At 40.2% G+C, this 16569-nt stretch overlaps 1 protein-coding gene and 1 long non-coding RNA gene across 2 annotated transcripts in view; one reads left to right on the top strand and one right to left on the bottom strand.

The window, feature by feature from the left end:
* The window catches only part of LOC122555601, a 15840-nt gene extending 10901 nt beyond the window's left edge, over window positions 1-4939 (bottom strand). The window contains exons 1-2 of the long non-coding RNA XR_006313324.1: window positions 4854-4939; window positions 4417-4534 (exon numbers count right to left, since the gene is read on the bottom strand). This is a non-coding gene — a long non-coding RNA (uncharacterized LOC122555601). The remainder of the gene's footprint in view (window positions 1-4416; window positions 4535-4853) is intronic.
* Window positions 4940-5626: 687 nt separating this feature from the next.
* Window positions 5627-16569, top strand: part of LOC122549776 (coagulation factor XI-like) — a 41700-nt gene continuing 30757 nt past the window's right edge. The window contains exons 1-4 of the mRNA XM_043689793.1: window positions 5627-5738; window positions 6616-6713; window positions 10598-10757; window positions 12261-12367. Coding sequence (XP_043545728.1) covers window positions 6644-6713; window positions 10598-10757; window positions 12261-12367 — 337 coding nt within the window. The 5' untranslated portion in view covers window positions 5627-5738; window positions 6616-6643. The remainder of the gene's footprint in view (window positions 5739-6615; window positions 6714-10597; window positions 10758-12260; window positions 12368-16569) is intronic.

The following is a 16569-nucleotide window of genomic DNA, read 5'->3' on the forward strand; positions in this document are numbered from 1 at the left end:
ACCACCTTCCTAACCTGCAATCTTCTTTCTGACCTCTCCGCCCCCACCCCCACTCCGGCCTATCACCCTCACCTTATCACCCTCACGTTAACTTCCTTCCACCTATCGCATTTCCAACGCCCCTCCCCCAAGTCCCTCCTCCCTAACTTTTATCTTAGCCTGCTTGGCACACTTTCCTCATTCCTGAAGTAGGGCTCATGCCCGAAACGTCGATTCTCCTGCTCCTTGGATGCTGCCTGACCTGCTGCACTTTTCCAGCAATACATTTTTAACATTTAAAAGGCATTTGGATAAATACATGGATAGGAAAGGATTAGGATAGGATTAGGATATGGGCCAAGTACAGGGAAATGGGGTTAGTGTGGATGGACATTTGGTCGGCACTGCCTGACCTGCTGCACTTTTCCAGCAATACATTTTTAACATTTAAAAGGCATTTGGATAAATACATGGATAGGAAAGGATTAGGATAGGATTAGGATATGGGCCAAGTACAGGGAAATGGGGTTAGTGTGGATGGACATTTTGGTCGGCATGGACCAGTTTGGGCCAAAATGCCTGTTTCTGTGCTGTAGGACACTATGACTCTATGGTGGTATAGTGGTCAGTGAAGAATTTTATCTAAGATTACAAAGATATCTTGATCAATTTGGTCAATGGGCTGAGGAGTGGCAAATGGAGTTTCATTTGGATAAGTACGAGGTGTTGCATTTTGGTAAAACAAACAAGGGCAGGAGGTGTGCAATTAATGGTGGGGCTTTGGGTGATGCTGCAGAGTGAGAGACCCTGTTGTTCAGGTACATAATTCTTTGAAAGTTGTGTCACAGGTAGACAGGGTGGTTGAGAAGACATTTAGCATGCTTGTATTCATTCCTCAAATCTTTGAGTCTAGGAGTTGGGACATCATGTTGAGGTTGGACAAGACATTGGTGGGGCCCATTCTGCAGTGCTGTGTGCAGTTCTGGTCACCCTGCTATACGAAGTATATGATTAAAATGGAGAGGGTTAGAACATAGAACATAGCGCAGAACAAGCCTTTTGTCCCTCGATGTTGCACTGACCTGTGAACTATTTTTAGCTTGTCCCCCTACACTATCCCATCATCATCCATGTGCTTATCCAAGGATTGTTTAAATATCCCTAATGTGGCTGAGTTAACTACATTGGCAGGGAGGGCATTCCACACCCTTACCACTCTCTGCATAAATAACTTGCCTCTGACATCTGTCTTAAATCTATCACCCCTCAATTTGTGATAGGCCCCCTCGTACAAGCTGATGTCATCATCCTAGGAAAAAGACTTTCACTGTCTACCCTATCTAATCATCTGATCATCTTGTATGTCTCTATCAAATCCCCTCTTAGCCTGCTTCTTTCCAATGAGAACATATTAAGTCTCTCAGCCTTTCCTCATAAGATCTTCCATCCAGACCAGGCAACATCCTGGTAAATCTCCTCTACACCTTTTCCAATGCTTCCACATCCTTCCTGAAATATGGCGACCAGAACTGTACACAATATTCCAAGTGTGGCCACACTAGCGTTTTGTATAGTTGCAGCATAATAGATGTACATAGATCCATCTACCAATGAAACCTAACACACTGTATGCCTTCTTAACAGCACTATCCACCTGGGTGCCAATTTTCAGGGATCTATGTACTTGGACTCCAAGATCCCTCTGCACATCCACACTACCAAGAATCTTTCCGTTGACCCAGTACTCTGCCTTCCTGTTATTCTTCCCAAAGTGCATCATCTCACATTTAGCTGCATTGAACTCCATTTGCCACCTCTCAGCCCAATTCTGCAGTTTATCCAAGTCCCCCTGCAACCTGTAACATTCTTCCAAACTGACCACTACTCCACCAACTTTAGTGTCATCTGCAAATTTGCCAATCCATCCACTTATGCCGGATGCTGCCTGAATTGCTGTGCTCTTCCAGCACCACTGATCCAGAATCTGGTTTCCAGCATCTGCAGTCATTGTTTTTACCTCGTTGATTTTAACCCTACTGCGAATCCTCTTGCAAGGATGCCTGCCTTGAAAAAGTTTTCCTCCTCTCTCTACAAGAATCTCAGGGAGTCCCTCTCTACTTTCTCCCCACCCCCACCCTCCTCTAGCTTATCTCTCCATGCTTCAGGCTCTCTGCCTTTATTCCTGATGAAGGGCTTTTGCTGCTCGTCGGATGCTGCCTGAATTGCTGTGCTCTTCCAGCACCACTGATCCAGAATCCACTTATGCCTATGTCTAAGTCATTTATAAAAATGACAAACAGCAGTGGTCCCAAAACAGATCCTTGTGGCACACCATTAGTAACTGGACTCCAGGCTGAATATTTTCTATCAACTACCACTTGCTGCCTTCTTTCAGAAAACCAGTTTCTACTTCAAACTGCTAAATCACCCTCAATGCCAGGCCTCTGCATTTTCTCCAACAGCCTACCATTCAGAAGAAATTTACCAGTATATTGTCAGGAATGGATGGTTTGAGTTTGAAGGATAGGTTATAAAGGGTAGGACTATTTTCATTGGAGCGTAAAATCATAAGGGGCATAGATAAGGGGAATAGCAAGGGTCTTTTACCTTGTGTGAGGGTGTTCAAACCTAGGGGGCATATTTTTAAGGTGGGAAGAGCAAGTTTTAAAAAGGATACAAGAGGCAACTTCTTTACATAGAGAATGATTTGTGTGTGGAATAAATTGCCAGAAGAACCAATGGATGCATGTACAGTTCCAACACTTAAAAGATATTTGGATAAGTACATGAATAGGAAAAGTTTGGAGGGATATGGGCCAAATGCAGGCAAGTGGGTCTAGTTAAGTTTGGGAACATGGTCGGCATGGACTAGTTGGACCGAAGGATCTGTTTCCATGCTGTATGACTCTATGACTCAATGGCTGTGTAACTCTGTGAGTGCTGATGAGGGTAATAGCTTCCCTGTGGTATACTTTAGGAAGGCTTTTGATAAGGTCCGTCAGAGCTGACTGGTCAAGAAAGTAAGAGTTCATGGGATCCAAGACAAAGTGACATGTTGATCCAAAATTATCTGAGAGGTATGAAGCAAAGATTGATGGTTGAGAAATATTTCTGTGGCTGGATGTCTGCTTCCAGTGGGGTACTGCAGGGCTCGGTGCCGGGACCCATGCTGTTTGTGATATATATTAATGATTGGACATGAAAGTAGGGGGAATAATTAAGAAGTTTGAGAATGACATGAAAATTGGTTGGGTGTTATATAGTGAGCAGAATAGCCATAAATTGCAGGAGGATTAGTCACATGGACAGAGCAGTGGCAATGGAATTCAACTTGGAAAGTGTGAGTTAATGCACTTGGAGACGGTGACAAGACAAATGATTACACTATGGATGGTAGGACTCTGGAAACCTCTGAGGATTAGAGGGACTTCGGCATATCCACGGATTCCTGAACATAGCAGAATAGCTAGATAAGGTGGTTTAGAAGGTGTACAGAATATTGTCCTTTATTACTGAAGCAGAGACTACAAGAACAAGGACACTACGCTGAAACTGTATAAAACACTAGTTGGACCACAGCTGGAGTATTGTGTGCAGTTCTGGTCGCCATATTGTAAGAAGGATGTAATTGCACTTGAGAGACTGTAAGTGAGATTTCTTACTATGCTGCCTAGGCTCGAATTCCGTAGAGTCGTTGATAATAAGGCGGTATAGGTTGAAGGTAAGAGGTAAAAGGCTAAGAGGGGATTTGAGGAGAAATGTTTTCACCCAGAGTTTGGGGGTATCTGGAACTCACTAACTGAAATGGTAGCTGAGCCTGAAACTCTTGAACTATTCATGTAGTGTTTCGGTATTGAGTTACATTGTTATTGTTTCCAAGGCTATGGGCCAGAACTGGAAAATGGGACTTTGGTGATTAGTGTGCACACTTTGAACCAAATGACCTCCTTCTGTGCAGTAAATATCTATCAGTCTATAGGCTAGTATTCCTCTTATTACAGCAGAGGATGTTACATTGAGACTTAATTGTAACTTTAAATATTACATGAAAGGTTTTGACAGAATAAGAAGAAGCTGTCTCCTGCGACAGAAGGACTGCGTACCCACATGATATAGATTGAAGAAAATTGGCAAATAAACTACTGATGTGACAAGCAAATGTTTTTCACACAAAATATTGTTGCCTGGAATTCATTGCCTGAAAAACAGTGATGAAGCCATTTTTATACTAAACTACAGAGGTGAATTAAACATATATTTGGGAAGAGAAATAAAAATTACAGGGCAATGGAAAAGAGCGAGAAAAAAAACTAATTTGCAGATGCTAGAAGTCTGAAACAAGAAACTCAGCAGATTTGGCAGAACCTGAGAGAAACAGAGTTAATGTTTTTGAGTTATATATGACTCTTCTGTTCAGAGCAGACTAAATTATAATACCTTACAGGCAGACACAGGCAGAATAAGTTGATTGGTCACATTTTGTGTCGTAAGATTCCATGCTGCCAGATTGATTAAAATCCCCTCACAATTTGTTTGGTCTAGTCAGCTGAGGTTTCTGTTTTCAAAGAAGAATGGACAAATTAGTCAAATTTTAGATCATAGTCACCTTTTCTGTTACTTACAAAAGCCTGAGCTCTTCTTTAGTGTCTGATTTGCACTGAAATTTGTTTTCTCTAATCTTATACCTTTGCCCTGAATGCTTCCCCCTCCTTCTGTGAAAGCCTAGGCTCAAGTTGGGAAAGGATTTTGACAATTTGCCTTTCATCCACACATTTTTTAAAAATGGTTATTGATCATGTCAGAATGTAAATTATAAGTGGTATCAAGGTTCTTAATTGTAGAGAGCATCAAAGTTTATCTGTTCATGTTCTCACCTGATATCCACAAATACATTTCCAAGCAATATCTCTGGATGTTGCAACCAGTTTGAATGTCCTGCCAGTTATGAAGTCGAAGGCTTGTACTGTACACTTAAGAGACAGTAAATGTTGTTTTGCACTGAGAGCTTACAAGCACCTGTGATGACTAACTAGGTCTCAGAGTGTATTGGAAAATTGAAAATATGCAACATTTGGCTGTGAAACAGATTGCTGAGTTGGTTTTTCTTTTGACAACAATTTAAATTTAGCCAATCAGTTTAAATTATGCCCCAGGATATTAAAACCCAATTAATTTTAATATGGGTTTCTATTAGAGTAGTCTATTGTTATAGAGTTGGAAGCAGATAACAATCAGTTAAGAGAAAGGAGGGTTTAGAGTTTTAATAGTTATTGTTTAATGTTCGCTTTTAGAGTTAAAGAGTAAAGTGATATCATTTTCTTTAAATAGTTGTATTTGAGAGTTCTCTATCACTCATACTTTAACAGATTAAGGAGTGCGGGGTGAGCTTTTCTGGGTGTTTGATTTAATTAACAGAAAGGTTCACCGCCGTTTCATAACACTGCCACCAACCAGTTATGAAATAATTCAGATTTAATCCACGTCCATCTAATTTTTTTACAATTTTAGGTAACCATACAGTGGAATTAATTTCAAGGATTCAGGACTTTTCAAAATGTAAATATTTCATAAGAAGTGCTGGTTAAAATTTAATACTGTTGCATGCATCTCACTGGCTGGGCATTTATTAACATTTTGCACAAAGATTCTGTTTGCCAAATTCCAAAGATTATCACTCTGTAAATGTGTTCTGAAAGTATTGCTGGAAGAAATAAGCTTTCCACTAACATCTGAAAAGAATTGGCATGAGGCAAATTCAGGTAATTGCATTCTACATAATGACATTTAATATAGTTAGCATGCAATTCTTGATGACTTATTTCCAGAAATGTTCTGAAATTTTTATTTGGGAACACTGTAAACTATTTTATCATACAGCCCTGACCAAAGCTAGGCTTGTGTTGAGTTCTGATTGCACTCTTAGCCAACTTCTCCCCAGCCCCACCCTCCTTCCATTTATCTCTCCACTCTGGAGGCTCCCAGCCTGATGTATCCTGATGAAGGGCTTTTGCCGGAAACATCAATTTTCCTGCTCTTCGGATGCTGCCTGACCTGTTATGCTTTTCCAGCACCACTCTAATCTTAACTCTGATTTCCAGCATCTGTAGTCCTCACTTTCGCCTTGTGTGTGTCCTGACTATATAGAGCCCAGATATCTGTGCAGTAAGGACAGAATTGATTGTATTAACACAGAGGATTGCAGAATTGAATATGTAATTAAGTTAAACTGATATATACTTGCATTCTGGTTTCTATGATATTTTATGTTGGTTCAGAATTAATGCATTCAACTCCTTTTCCTGTAGAAGTTTATCTTTTACTGATTCTTGATTAAGAATGTACATTGCAAATAAACTTTTGTGCTTCTCTGTACGTTCCATATGTTCATCATTTGCCATGTGTTATATCATATAACTAAGGACTTCATTGGAATGTTTCATTTAAAGGCTAATCTTCACATGTTGCTTAGCACAGACTGAATATCTAAGTGTGAATTTGTTGATGGTTTCTGAACACAATGAAATTGTGATATGTTTAGATCATATTAAGTAATAAGTCAGAAAATATTGCAACATTATTCCTTATAAACCCTGTAATTAACAAAAAAATGTATTTATTTTCATTGTAATTGAACAGTGATTAAATAGAATCGAACAACGACAGGATGAAGACAATTTTGTATCTTATTTACTTTGTGGTCCACTTACCTAAATCTTTTTCACAAAGTAATGAAGGTAAGTCTTTTTGCTCTCTTTTTATCTTGTACTTGAAGATTGAATGTACGGAACATATGAGTTGATTTAATTAAATATTGATCATAGAGTCATAGAGATGTACAGCATGGAAACAGACCCTTCGGTCCAACCCGTCCATGCCAACCAGATATCCCAACCCAATCTAGTCCCACCTGCCAGCACCCGGACCATATCCCTCCAAACCCTTCCTATTCATATACCCATCCAGATGCCTTTTAAATGTTGCAATCGTACTAGTCTCCACCACTTACTCTGGCAGCTCATTCCATACACATACCATCCTCGGCATGAAAAAGTTGCCCGTTAAGTCTCTTTTATATCTTTCCTCTCTCATCCTAAACCTATGCCCTCTAGTTCTAGACTCCCCAAACCCAGGGAAGAGACTTTCTCCATTTATCCTATCCATGACTCTCATGATTTTATAAACATCTATGAGGTCACCCCTCAGCCTCCGATGCTCCAGGGAAAACAGCCCTAGCCTATTCAACCTCTCCCTATAGCTCAAATCCTCCAACCCTGGCAACATCCTTGTAAAGTTTTTCTGAACCATTTCAAGTTTCACAACATCCTTCTGATAGGAAGGAGACCAGAATTGCACACAACATTCTAAAAGTGGCCTAGCCAATGTACTGCACAGCCACAACATGACCTCCCAACTCCTGTACTCAATACAGTGAATATCCTGTAGCCAAATTTGCAGATGTTACAAAAGTAAATGGGAAGTCAAATGATGACAATGACGCAAGGAGTCTGCAGCAGTGTAGAATCATTGAATCCCTACAGTATGGAAATAGGACGGTTGGCCCAACAAGTCCACACTGACCGTCCGAAGAATATCCAACCCTGACCTATTCCCCTATCCTATTACTCTACATTTGCCCCTGACTAATGCACCTAACTTACATATCCCTGAACACTATGGGCAATTTAGCACAGCCAGTTCACCCCATTGGACTGTGGGAGGAAACCAGAGCACCAGGAGGAAACCAACGCGGACACGGGGAGAATGTGCAAACTCCACACAGACAGTCACCTGAGACTAGAATCAAACCCGCATCCCTGGCGCTGTGAGGCAGCAGTGCTAACCACTGAGTCACTGTGCTGCAATAAATTTAATTTCACCCTCTACCATGGTGAGAATCGAATCTATAATCCCAGATTATTATAATCTTGTACACTGGATTACTAGTCAGGTGACATTATCATTTTGCCACAACTTCTCCTTAAGAGACAGGCTAACCAAATGGTGAAAAACTGGGCAGATGGAAATAATGTGGAAGATATGAGGTTATGTATTTTTGCAGGGTAGAGGAGTGGAATATTATTTAAGTGGAGAAAGACTGCAGAAAATTATGTAACAGAGGGACTTGAGAGTCCTCATCAATGAATCATAGAAATCTAGCATCCAAGTTCAGTGCGCAATGACAAAGGCAAATGGGATGTTGGGCATTATTTCAAGGGAATGGAGTAGGGAGGTTTTGCTAAAAATATGGAAGACACTAGTAAGACAGTGCTGAAATGCTGCAAACAGTTTTGAGCCCCTTATATGTGGAAAGATATACTGACATTGGAGACAATCCAGAGAAAGTTCACTCGATTGATTTTGCATATGAATGGATTTTAATATGAGGAGAGGGTGAGCGTATTGGGCTGGTACTTATTGGAGCTTAGATGAGTAAGAAGCAAACTTATAAGATTCTTAGGGTACTTGATACATTAGATGTGGAAATGTTGTTTACCATCTAGCACCAGGGGGGCATAATCTCAGAATAGGAGGTTGTCCTTTTAAGACAGCGATGACAAGGAATTTCTTTTCTCAGAAGGTTGTGAATCTCTAGACTGACAGATTTGTAATCATTAAGGGTATCAAGGGTTATATATGTAAGGAAGAGACAAGGAGTTGAGGATTATCACATGCCCCATGATATAATTGAATGCAGAGCAGATTCGATGAGTTGGATAGCTTACCTGTGCTTCTGTATCTTATGGTCTTATGATTTTTTTTGGCATAAATAGAAGATTGGTGAGCTTAAAGGGACCAGTGTATAAGCACAATTGCATCATTTTCCAATTGGAAAGATATAATGCTACAGGGGTCAATGTGACCACAAATATTTCATAATTTGCATGAATGAATTGATTATGGTAACTAAAGTTGCTGAATACAGAAAGATAGGTAGATTAATTTGTGAAGGGAATGTAAGGAGAGTACAAAAGGAGAAAGGACAGGTTAAGTGAGTGGTTGAGATTTGGCAAGTGGAGTTCCATATGAGAAAGTGTGCAAATGTCAATTTTGGGCAGGGATAATAGTAAAGAAACATGGTACATAAATTATGAGAGATTGTAGTGCACAAAGATAAGGAGAGATATGGCTGTCTTAGACAATTGAATGCATTATCTGAGATGACATAGCACCTATTGTTGAAATTCACTTGAGAATGAAACTTTAAAACGACGTTCTGGGATTTACATATGAAAGAACTGAAACCAACATGGTCATTCTAAAAGATGAGAGACTTAATAAACAATCCAGGTCTTTTTCAATATATCATTTCAGTTGCATCACATTGTAAACTTTTGCTATAAATTCTGTGTATTAAGATCTTATACTCCACACCTACCTGATGAAGGAGCAGCGCTCTGAAAACTAGTGCTTCCAAATACTGTTGGACTATAACCTGGTGTTGTGTGATTTTTAATTTTGTACACCCCAGTCCAACACTAGCACCTCCAAATTAGGAAAACAATGGTGTCATCTATTGCAAGGTGCATTTAATACAAAGGTAGGGAGGTTATTCTTCAATTACGCAGGGATTGGCAAGACACCATCTGCAATACAGTGCTTTTGTGTGTAGGGTATTGATTTCCCTATTTAAGGAAGGATATAAATGCGTTGGAAACAGTTCAAAGATTAACTCAGCTAAAACTCAGAATGTGTGGGCTTTCTTAGTGTGAAGATTGGTCAAGCTAGGCTTGTATGCAGTGGAATTTGGAAGAGTAAGAGGTCATTTGTTTAAAAACCTAAGTGGTCTTGACAGGGTGCACGTGGAAAGGATGTTATCTCTTATGAGATAAACTGGAACTAAGTAGGGGTCACCATTAAAGATAGTGTTGAGAAAATATTTATTATAGAAGTTTGGGAGTTTTTGAAACTCAATTCCTGAAAAGGGGATAGAAAGGGAGTCATTGAGTCACAGAGACGTACAGCACGGAAACAGACCCTTTGGTCCAACTCATCCAGCATTTTGGAAATCCTTTAACAATTTAAAGACAATGTAAAGACAATCAGAAACAGACTGAATGGTTATTGGGCCAAGGTAGGTGTGTGGATTAATTAGATCAACCATGATTTTATTGAATGGTGAGGAGGCTTGAAGAACCAAAGACCCTAATCCTGCTCCCATTCATAATTTTGATGTTCGTTTGTTCATAATTTGCAAAGGGAAAAGAGGAGAGCCAATTGAATCCACCCCACCTGTTTGCAGCAGTGTATGCATTGGTCATTCCTAATTTCATCTATGGTTTATTTCCTGCAAGCATGTGGGGAGGGAGTTGATGCTGATATATCCAGAGTCAGAATGGTCAGTAATCAGAGGAATCAGATTTGAGGTAATTGACAAAAGAAGCAATGAGGTAAAGGAAACACAAAGTGAGCTGTTGTGACCTGGACTCTACTGCCTGGGACAGTGATGGAAACAGATCAAAGAATAACCTGCGAAAAAGGAACTGGGTAAATACACAAAAAGGAATGAAATTGCTGTGCACTAGAGTATGAAAATAGATCTGGATCTTTTTGAAAACTTTCCCAATTTAATGCGAATTTATGATGAGCACATTGCTAACACTAAACAATTTTTTTGTAGGATGTGTACGTGATCTGCTTAACAATGTAGATTTTCCTGGAAATGACATTGAATCAGTCTATGCACCAGACGTCAACTACTGTCAGAAAGTGTGCACCGAGGACAGCAGGTGTCAGTTTTTCACCTTTTTAACAAGAGATTGGAACACAGACACCCGAAGGTAAATCTGTCAACATTTCATTGAGATGTTTGTGTGGAATATGGAATAGTTGTGACAAGGTTACATTAGAGCTAAGCTTACCACACAGGGTAATACTGACTGGGATTGGAGCAGCTCCTTATAGTCTTCTAGTAATTTAGAACTCACACATTTCCTCAGTAGTATTTGTCATTGCACACTTAAAACCTAAACACATTGATTGAGGTCATTAAAGCACATTTATTTGGAATTAGGTTTTTAGAAGAAGAATATTAGGAACAAAGAAATAAAAACAGAAATAGGCCATTTGGCCCTTCGAAACAGCTACACCATTCAGTAAGATCATAATTGCTTTTCTGCCTTTATTATTTTGCTGTAATATTCTCATACATTTAATATCTAAAAGCTTTCATATTCTACTTACCTAATGACTGAGCCTCCACATCCTCTGTGCTGGATCATTCTGAAGATGTGTCATCGTCTGAGTGAAGAACTTCCACTCAACTCAATCTAAATGGTCCACCTCTGATCCTGAAACTATCTTCCCTGCATCTACAACCCGAGCCACTTGAAAGATTCTTTCCACAATATTTGAGATCTCCTAAGTTAACTTAAGTGCCCAGATAACAAGTCAATGAGAACCATGCTAAAAATTTGTGTTTGAATTCAGTTTCTTCAACATTTTAAAGTCTGCCATTATTAACTTTGGATAATCATAATAAAGCAGGTGAATACAGCATCACTTTTCTTATATGGCATATACATGATTGAAAATTAATAAATGATGCTTAGTCATTAATGAATGAATCAATGGCTTTGAAGTCATTATGCTGACCAGCAGGAATATATTCTGTCAGGGCATCAACGATCTCCAGAGAATTAGTGATCAAATCCCATCCTTTAACTGAAAGAATCCTGATTGTATGAAAAAAAATCATCGAGCCCATCAATCTATACCAACCCTCCAAAACTCAGGATTCCCCCCCCATTCCACATTTAACATGACTAATTCACCTAGCCTGTACATCTTTTGACAGTAGGGAGCAACTTGACACAGCCAATCCACCTAACCTGCATATCATTGGACTCTGGGAAGGAACCAGAGCACCTAGAGGAAACTCATGCAACCACAGAGGAGAATGTGCATGAGAGTGGAATCAAACCCGGGTCCCTGGGTGATGTGAGGCAGCAGTGCTAACCACTGATCTACCGTTCAATTTGACTGCGCGAATCAAAACACATGGATTCAATTAAGTGGAATTGGAAGAGGGATAGAATTATTGACTCTTCGGGTGGTGTCCCTACCTTAGAACCAGGAGGTCTATGTTCAAGTCCCACTTGCTCCAGAGGTGTGTACTAACATTCTCTGCTGAGGGGAAAAAGATGAAGAAGAATCTCCTGATCTCATCCTCCCACCAAACCCACCTACTGTATTTCCAAAGCAGCAGCATAGATTTACCTGTACATCATGAAAAATGCATTTCAGAACTTCATCACCCACCTTCTATTCTCATTATCTTTCAGGTTTTATTGTTATTTGAAGAGGACGACAACAGGACAACCAACTGTGAAATCTAATTTACAAAACGTTGTCTCAGGATATTCTCTGAAACACTGTGGGACACAATCTCGTAAGTAACAAAGATGACATGTCGATGCAGAGAGCTTTTAAGCAGAATTTTCTCCTCCCTTGAAGTGACATGGAATTGGCAGAACCATAAATATTGAGGCAGGTTGGCTGCGGAGAGATACCCACTCCCTTACCTCAGCGATTAAGTTCTGGGCAGGAAGGTCAATGAGTGATCTTCCTGATCTGTCACCAATTAAGGCCATTATCTGTTTATTACCAACTACTTAAGGGCCTCAGCCCTCAGTGCCTCAATAACCTGCTTTTTCTGATGGTGACGAAAAATGACTGCCATCACTACTGGGAAAACAGGATGGCCTGTCTGCTATTTTGGAGATTCCTCCATTTGGTCCTAATCTGATGGCAGTAGAATGCCTGGATAGCTGTTGGAAGTTATCCCTGGCCTCCCCTCCCACCTCTGAGATCCTTCAGGCCATGATTCCAACTTCTGGATCATGCTCAAAATGTCACTGACCATACTGTTGTGCCTGTCTTCATGGTTTCTGTTTAGGCAGTAGCCTGGGTCTTGAATGTGTCACTGCTGGCAGCTTCAGGTGGGACTGGACCTCTCAACTGTGAGACTTGATTGGTTGGGAACCTGGCTGGCGTTTTTGCACCTGATTTGGGCTTGTTCGGGCAGCTTCCTCATTGGTGGGCACAGACGGATAGGGGCCCTTGTCCTTAAAAAAGGCCACACCCATACTTTGTGTAAAAAAGGGAAATTCTGGCCTCAATACTAATTTGATTTATCATAGCATTGGCTGATTAATATTGCATTTGATTTGTATGCAAACTTAAATCTCTACAGTGAGCTGAATACTAAATGGTCCAGAACATTTAGCAAGGATGGAAAGTGAAGAAGAGGTAGAAGTGTGGCTCTATTAGTCAATGACAATAGGACAACAGTTAGGGATCATGCTAAGTTCATAAAACCAAGATGTGCAAATGATTTGGGTAGAGATGGGAAATGAAAAAGGCAAAGAGTCACTTGTGTGTATGATGTTGAAACTCTGTAATGGTTACCACATAGTAGTATGGTGCATTAAGAAAGAAATAATTGGTATTTGTCAGAAATGCGTGGTGAGAATCCTGGAAGATTTTAATCTACTTATAGACTGGAAAAGTCAGATGGACAAATGACAAGTTAGAGTAGAATGGAATCGACTGAAGGTGAAGAAATAGTAGACCTGGAATTGTGCAATGAAATTGGATGAATCAATGATCTTGTAGAGGTATGCCCAGGCAGCCTTTTTAATTCTCTTCCTGAAAGGATGGTTTGAGTGAAATTCTTGAAAAAAATTTGAATCAAATTGATGACCACTCCAACAGCTACAGGGCTACCTTGTCGAGTCTAAAATCACTCAAAAAGTTTTTTAAAAATTCATTCACTGGCTAGACCAGTATTTATTGTTCATCCATAGCTGTCCTTGGGAGGATAGTGTGGAGCTGCCTTCTGAAAATATGGCACTTAATTTAGAGCGAGCACGCCCATAATGCCATTAGGGAGGGAATTCCAGGATTTTGACCCCGTGACACTGAAGCAAAGACAATATATTTCTAAGGATGGTAAGTGTCCTGGAGGGGAATTGCAGGTCGTGGTATTCCCATGCATCTGCACCCTTGTCCTTCTAGATGCTAGTAGTTGAGGGTTTAGAATATGCTATTTTAGGAGACTTGCCATATTTCTAGAGTGCATCTTGTAAATGGTACACACTGCTGCTTTAACCATTGATGGTGGAGTTTATACACTTCATGGTGTGGTCCGAGGGAGTGTTGCTGAACAAAGAGACCTTGGAGTGCAGGTTCACAGCTCCTTGAAAGTGGAGTCGCAGGTAGATAGGATAGTGACGTAGGCGTTTGGTATGCTTTCCTTTATTGGTCAGAGTATTGAGTACAGGAGTTGGGAGGTCATGTTGCGGCTGTCTAGGACATTTGTTAGGCCACTGTTGGAATATTGCATGCAATCCTGGTCTCCTTCCTATCGGAGAGATGTTGTGAAAAGTGAAAGCGTTCAGAACAAATTTACAAGGACATTGCCAGGGTTGGAGGATTTGAGCGATAGAGAGAGGTTGAATAAAGGCAAATGGGGGCATTCAATCACACTTATTCCTCCACTGTAGATGTGGGACAGAATTTGGTGAGACAGGGAATGAGTAACTCACGCCAAGATTTCTTGCCTCTGATTTGATCTTGTAACCACAGTAAATATCTTCCAGTCTAGTTTCATTTCTGGTCAATATAACTCCTTTGATGTCCGTAGTTGGCTATTGTAGCGATGGTAATATGAGTGAATGTCAGAGGAGCTATGGGTAATTCTCTCTTGTTGGAAATGCCTTATTGCCTAGCATTTGTGTGGCACAAATGTTACTTAACATTGGTCAGCTTAAGCTGGGATATTGTCCAGGTCTTGTTGCATTTGTGCATGAACTGCTTTATCATCTGAGGAATCACTAATGGTGCTGGATATTGGACAATTACAGGTGAAAGTCTCCATTTCTGACCTTACCAGGAAGGGAAAATAAAACTGAAAATGAAATGAATTCATGTTCATGAATGAAGAAGATGAGATCTGTCAGATGCTGATGGTATACAGCACTCTAAGATAGATTCATCTCATCCACCTCATTCAACTGCATAAAATAATCCATTGGTTTAGAGAATGTGAGAAACAATGCGCACTGTTCAATAATTTCAGTCTGAGTCAAATTCTGAAGCAGTCTTTATTCATACATTCTTGCAAGCCGGGTGAACATAAAGTAGGCACATTGATCAGGAGGTTACATTACAATTTATACAGTTCAGTTGAATCTCTTGGTACTCCCCTTTTACTTCATATCTGATAGTTGTATTGCTCTGTGCAGCTGCTAATCTATAAGAAAGAGTTGCCTTTCAGCTCCTAATGAGCATATGCTAAATCAAACACAATTTCCAGATTTGTTTTACTGGATTTGTAAATGCTTCAACCAGAAAGGCAGATTGAACATAAGGAAAAGTTAGAGCATTGAAAAAGGTTATTTAGCCTCTGGAACTATGTCTGTTTGTTGTGTTACCTAAAACAAATTGTGAAGATGCAAACATGCTTATCTGTTCTCCTGCAACACTGGTATCCTAATGTTAGTTTCGATTTTTTCTGCCCTGTTGCCTCTTAACATTGGGTCACATCTCACTTTTCTGCTTTATACCTTGTTTACTATTTTGCATCATATTTGATGAATTCTTTAGTCTCGTAAACCTTGGTGAAAGGGAAACTTTGTGAGCCTCGCAATCTCTGAGGATTCTGCTTTGCTGACCCCTCCCCTCCCAGTTCGACATGAGGTCAAGCCGTACAGACGGGGAGGGAGCACAGAATAATCAGCAAGTGCAGAGTCTGTTTCAGTGCCACTTGAGAAAGCATCATCTCATCATTTAATGAGCATAATCAAAAATAGCTTGTTAACAGGAGGAATACAGAAAGGATATATGAGTGTCAGGAATGGTTACATCATGACCAGTAATGTTTATGATTTTCCTTCATTGTTCCTTTTTACATTCCAGCATATATTGATATTCTTGACACCATTTGTTTACTAAAATGAGAAAATTATCCCTTGATACAACCCAGTAGTTAGCTTCTGATTATTGCTCCCTCATTCATGATATTTATTTCCTTTCAAAACATGTTCGGAGAAAAGCAGTGATTTGAGAATGTAAAATGTGTAACTCCTGCCTGCAATTCCAAGTGTACATCTGGTGAATAACTCAACATTTTGCCAAATGTGGCTCAGGCACTTTTAAGATAATGATGTCTGTGAATCAGAATTTTGACTAGGAACTTTGAGGTTATATTAACCTCCGCTAAACAAATTGACAGGAGGTTTTGTGGTCAGGAATGGGACTCTCGGAAGGTATGTTTTCTCCCCGGTGCCAAGGTCTGGGATGTCGCCGATCGGGCTTACGAGATTCTGAAGGGGGAGAGTGAGCAGCCAGAAATCGTGGGACATATTGGCACCAATGATACAGCCAGGAAAGGAATTGAGGATCTGAAAAGTGACTACAGAGAGTTTAGTTGGAAGCTGAAGAGCAGGATGAGTAGAGTAGTGATCTCAGGTTTGCTACTGGTGCCACGAGATAGTGAGTTGAGAAACAGTCAGCGAATGCAGCTTAACATGTGGCTGCGAGGCTGGTGCAGGAGGGAGGGCTTCAGATACCTCGACCATTGGGATACCT

Source organism: Chiloscyllium plagiosum, chromosome 1 (genome assembly GCF_004010195.1).
Source record: "Chiloscyllium plagiosum isolate BGI_BamShark_2017 chromosome 1, ASM401019v2, whole genome shotgun sequence".
Lineage (NCBI taxonomy): Eukaryota > Metazoa > Chordata > Chondrichthyes > Orectolobiformes > Hemiscylliidae > Chiloscyllium > Chiloscyllium plagiosum.